Genomic DNA, 5,439 nt, shown 5'->3' with positions numbered 1-5,439 from the left:
GCGACGACAATCGGCCCACTTTAGCATATAACGCTTCATCTCTATGATCTCCTTCTTCGTGGGTTTGTATCCTAGCCCAAACAGGCCATTGAAAGTCTTGAACACTGGGGACTCAGTCATACCCTGATGATATTTGCCTTGTCCGGCACCTGGTACATAACCCTGTCGGCGAATCATCTTGGCAACGTTGGAATTTGTACTGCTTAGGAAGAAGATCTCTTCATTCATCGCTTCCTCCATAGTAATAGCAGTCACCTCCAGCGAAAAGCCAGTTAAGCTTATATCGTCTGGTTTGCCATCAATCAAGTCTTGGGAAATCTGGCCTATCTATAAATCAGGGTCTCCTTTCACAGTGACCACCCTATTATTTCGAATAAACTTCAACTTATGATGCAGCGTGGATGGTATAACCGCAACTCTGTGTAACCATGGACGACCGAGCAATAACAAGAAAGATGCTTTGATATCAAGGACTTGGAATTCTATTTCAAATTCCTCAGCACCTATATGAATTTCTGCGACCAAAGTCCCGATGACATCACGACGGGTTCCATCATAGGCTAGAATGCCTTGCTCAAAGGGGACAAAATTCTCTGGCCCGAATCCAAGGGTAGTTGTTGTGCTCAATGGGCAAACATTCAGAGCAGACCCATTGTCTACTAATACCTCTAAAACCTTCTTTTTGTTGCAGATGACTGTGATCTTGAGAGGTTTAGTATGGTCTCGACCGTCAGGAGACAGGTCCTCATCTGTAAAAGATAGGGCCCTCGACACCTTTGCCATGGCAACTAAGCTCACCAACTCATCCAGAGTAGTATCGACAGAGACTTGAGCTGCGTTAAGTTCTTGAAGAACCAACTTTCTATGCTTTGATGAAGACATGAGCAGAACCCATACAGATATTCGCCTGAGTCTTCTTTAACTGCTTTAATAAGCTCTCATCTTCCTCCTCCGTAACAGGCTTATTCTGCCTCTGATTCCCTGCAGCCCTTGCTATCTCTGCTAGATTCTCCGCACTCAATTCTGGAGGCTTGAATACATGACCACCCATTTGTGACGTGTTGAAGCTCATCACACTGGTCGTCGAGGAGCGACAAATCATCATCCTCTATTTTCAAAACATATGGTGCTTTGTTCATTTGCTCTTCCTCAACGTCTTCACAACAGAGAACATAAGGTCGAGAAGAAGATTCTACAAAGTCACCATCAGTTAGGAAAAGGACATAAGGCTTCTCCTTCGTCAATTCTTCGATCTCCTCATCATTCAACCTCAGTACATAGGGTTTATAGGATGTTATGGCACAAATGAGGGTTGAAGGGTCAAGAAGAGGTTCATTGACAAAAATAGCATTGGTAACCGGCGGAGGAATAGCACGATGATTTGGGAGAGGGTTTTGACTAGTATTTGGTCGTTCAACTTCCAAATCCTTATTATCTATCATTTTCTGAATGGCATACTTCAGAGCTAGGCATCTTTCTGTCAGATGACCCGAATTCCGGTGATATTCGTAGTATTGGTCTAATCTCCAATACTTAGGCAATGGATCTGGTACTGGCCTGATATCAGGAAGCTTTATCTTATTATCCCTAATCAATTTCTTTAGAATAACAGGGTAGGGATAAGGAAACCGATCAAATTGTTTAGGTGCCTGTTTCTCTGCCAGTCTTGACACCTCAGTTACTGTTCTCACCACTGGTCTAACATAATTCACACTATTTACTTCTTTCTGTATAACTATCGGCCTCTTGCCTTCTCTGACATCAGATGATGATGGTCTAGCCCTCAAACCTTTGCCTACGACATCCTCAGTTTGCGTTCCCGTTTGAATTAAATGGTCGAAATTAGGATAGTGTTGTGGTGCTATAAAATGGAAATAATGAGTAGACAGACTCTTGACCACCAACTTTTTCTGATCCTTTTTCGATAACTTCTGATTTAATTGGGCAGATTTGCGCCTCCAGCGTCTGATAAATGAGGTAAAGGTCTATTGAGGACCTTGTTTCAACTGTTTGAGGTCTCTCTTCGTAACCTCTATCCCTTCCTCCGTTGAAAATTGCTCTATAAGCTTGTCCTAGATGTCTTCTATGGTCCTGACCTCATCTGGTTTCAGCCTTATGAACCATTTCTTTGTTATCCCTACCAGAGAAATAGGAAATAGCTGGGCCATCTGTTCACGATTCAGGCCATATTGCTGTGAAAGGATGATAACTCACCTCATATGGTTCCGAGGACATCCGGTCCCATCATACTTATCATAATCTGGGACATTGAAATTAGGCGGTAAAACGACTACAGAGGACATCATCAACTCGGAGACGTCAAATTTCTTCGGGCCTGGACTTTCATGTGTTCCATTTGTTGAGCCAATTTCTTAATTTTTTTAGACATTTCTCTCAAACTTTTCATACATCTCTCTTTCCTTGTTGATCTTAGGGATACAATACTCCTCGGTGTATTGTTCGTCATCCAAGTCAAACTCTAACGGAGAAATAGTAGGTCTATTCAATTCTGGAGATGCAACACGAGGAGGTAGGGGTATCGGCCCTCTAGAAGCGGAAGCCTTGTCGCTAATTTGAGTCTTCATGTGGGTCATTTCTTCTTTGATACTCGCCATGTCACGAGTAAGGTTTTTTAGCATCTCTTGTATGGCTACCATAGGATCAGTGGAACCGCCATTGAGACTGGGGTGGGTTGGATCAGTTAAAGTATTTTTGGAAAATGAGACAAAGGTAACACTGGAGAAGTAAATGAAATTGGCGACAAAGATTGTCTACTCAGCCTGGAATCAGAAGACTGACAGGACCAGGTTGGTTTTGAAATTGTGGTTTTTCTGAGAGCTAAGATAGCTCAATGTCAGAATCCTGAGATGGGAGACACTAGATTAAAAACATTGATAATTGATATTCTGATCAAATAGAAATAAAAGAAATAGAAACACACTTTTCATTGATAACATCTTGGTTTGATTACATAGATAAACTGGTAAAATAAAGGATAGCATGATCATAATATTGAAATGGACTACAAGATGTTTAGGACTTAAAACAGATGAAGACTCTCAATCCTCCTTTTCCTCCAATCTTGCTTTCTTGGCTTTTCTACCCTCTTTCTCGGCTTTCCTTTCCTCCAACTCTTGGGCTAACCAAGGATAGTAATGAGGTGATGATTCTCCGATAGTCGTTGTAGAGATGATCAACAATATCGTGGTGGATGCTTTGCTCCAATCAGCCGCTATGTCATGTGCAATTGTGGGAGTAATGTCTTTAGGTAGATAGAGTGGTGTGATTTTGGGTTGCATCTAAAGGCCTCCATACTGACGAATAATTCGATCATGTATGTAGTAGGAAGTCTTTTTCTAAACCAAGGATACGACGGCAATCATATTTGGGGGTATGAAGGATAGCCTTTCGAAAACGTGGGTACCTCCAATTAACTTGAACAGGGCTACAAGATTGTAACCAACTGTACCATTCTTCAACACCCTTCCTTTCTTCGGAGCGAACCCATATGGGATACTCACGCAAGATAGTTACACGGTCAGAAGAGGGCTGAAGAATCTTAAGTTTTTCACAGATCCAGAGGTATAACAATTTAGGGCACCCCATGAAAGAATTACTTCCTGTTTGAACAATCCGGTCTAATCCCGTGAAAGTTTCAGAAAGCATGGTGGGGATAGGGTTTCCTCTATGGATTTGCTCTACCAAATCAATGACGACAGAAGACGCGGTATGGGAGTGATCATATACCAAGAAATGAGCAGAAGCACAAAGCATAAGGGCATTACGCCATTTCATCCTAAAAAGGGGGTCTTGGATATCATCGGTTTTGGCGAATGCTTTTACCATATCGGTGATTCTTATCTCATTGCCATCGAACAATTCTTCAGTTTCGACCCAAGGATTTGATACGAAATGGTTAAAAGCATCACCTCGAGTACCCCTGAATGTCGGCTCGATCAATGGTCCATCTACAGGGTACACCATTCTTCAAAAGTGGGACAAACTTCTTGAAGGCCAAAGCTAAAGACATGAAGTTTATGATCCCAACACATGGCGGCTGCTTGGAGCAATTTCCAGTCTATGTCGATGAAATTCAAGTAATGAAAGGTATCTACAAGCTGCTCAATCGGGTCAGACAAATTGTATATTCCATGGTTCCTCGGGATTTGTTTAATCCACTGCTACAAGAGTCTGGACTGCTAGATTCATTCCGGCGATGAGAGCTTCGTATTCCGCCTCATTTTTGGATGTGCAAAATCCAAACCTTATTGCATAGTCCATGACGAAGTTTTCAGGACCGATAAGAATCAGGCCCGCTCCACTGCTTAGCTTGTTAGAAGATCCGTCCACATATAATTCCAGATCATGCTCTCCGAGTGAGGTCTGGAATTCCCCATCCCGAGGTTGTTTTGTTCCTTCTTGACTCAATCCTTTCGGTGAAGTCGTAGTCATTTCACCCGGAGGCTTAGCTATCTTTGCTCGGATTTGCCCCCTGAGCGTAGGTAGTTCCTCTCCGCCTGGAGGTTGAACTGCTTCAGTTTCGGGTGCGGCACCTTGCGTGGGTATTGTACATTCGGCCATGAAGTCCGCCAACACTTGAGCCTTTATTGCCTGCCTTGGTAGGTATCGGATGTCAAACTCGCTGAGCTCCACTGCCCACTTGACAAGTCGTCCTGAAGTATCCGGCCTGTGGACGATCTGTCTGAGCGGTTGATCCGTCATGACCTTTATTGTAAGTGCTTGAAAATACGACCTCAGCTTTCTGGCCTCCATAACGAGAGCATATGCCAACTTTTCTACCCGTTGATACCTCATCTCGGCCTCGTGCAGGACCTGGTTAACATAGTAGATCGGTATCTGTTGGTTTTGCTCTTCTCGAATTAGTACTGCTGCCAATGTCATCGGGCTCACCGACAGTTATAGAACCAGTTCTTCTCCTGGCTTCGGGTTGGTTAAAAATGGTGGGGATGCTAGGTACTACTTCAGCTCCTCAAATGCTGCCTGACATTCTGGTGTCCAAGGGGCCATTTTCCATCCCTTTGAATGCATGAAGAAGGGTAGACACCTTTTTGCGGATTTCGAGACGAGGTGCCCCAATTCGGCCACCATCCCAGTAAGCCGTTGCACTTCCCTAATGGTGGTGGGTGGATTCAGTTCCACTACTGCCCTGATTTTCTCTGGGTTTGCTTCTATTCCTCTTTGGCTCACAATGAACCCCAAGAATTTCCCAGCAGCGACACCGAACAAGCATTTTGTTGGGTTGAGTTTCATATTATGCTCCCTTAGGACCTGGAATGTTTCCTTCAGGTCAGACACATGATCCGACGCATTCTGGCTCTTGACTAACATGTTGTCTACATAAACTTCCATGTTCCGTCCATGATCCGACGCATTCTGGCTCTTGACTAACATGTTGTCTACATAAACTTCCATGTTCCG

The 5,439-nt window shown here is 43.6% G+C and overlaps 2 protein-coding genes across 2 annotated transcripts; both read right to left on the bottom strand.

Annotated features, from left to right (window-relative positions):
- Positions 1–327: 327 nt before the first annotated feature.
- Positions 328–882, bottom strand: LOC143861372 (uncharacterized). Its single transcript, XM_077372297.1, has one exon. It carries the CDS (start codon positions 880–882, stop codon positions 328–330), a length of 555 nt encoding a protein of 184 aa, XP_077228412.1.
- Positions 883–4,170: 3,288 nt separating this feature from the next.
- LOC143861370 (uncharacterized) lies at positions 4,171–4,902 on the bottom strand. The gene has a single exon (XM_077372294.1). It carries the CDS (start codon positions 4,900–4,902, stop codon positions 4,171–4,173), a length of 732 nt encoding a protein of 243 aa, XP_077228409.1.
- Positions 4,903–5,439: the final 537 nt, after the last annotated feature.

Source organism: Tasmannia lanceolata, unplaced genomic scaffold (genome assembly GCF_043159265.1).
Source record: "Tasmannia lanceolata isolate RefF3 unplaced genomic scaffold, GAP_Taslan_0.1 ptg000037l, whole genome shotgun sequence".
In the NCBI taxonomy this organism is placed as follows: domain Eukaryota; kingdom Viridiplantae; phylum Streptophyta; class Magnoliopsida; order Canellales; family Winteraceae; genus Tasmannia; species Tasmannia lanceolata.
This window is presented reverse-complemented; position numbering and strand designations above follow the sequence as displayed.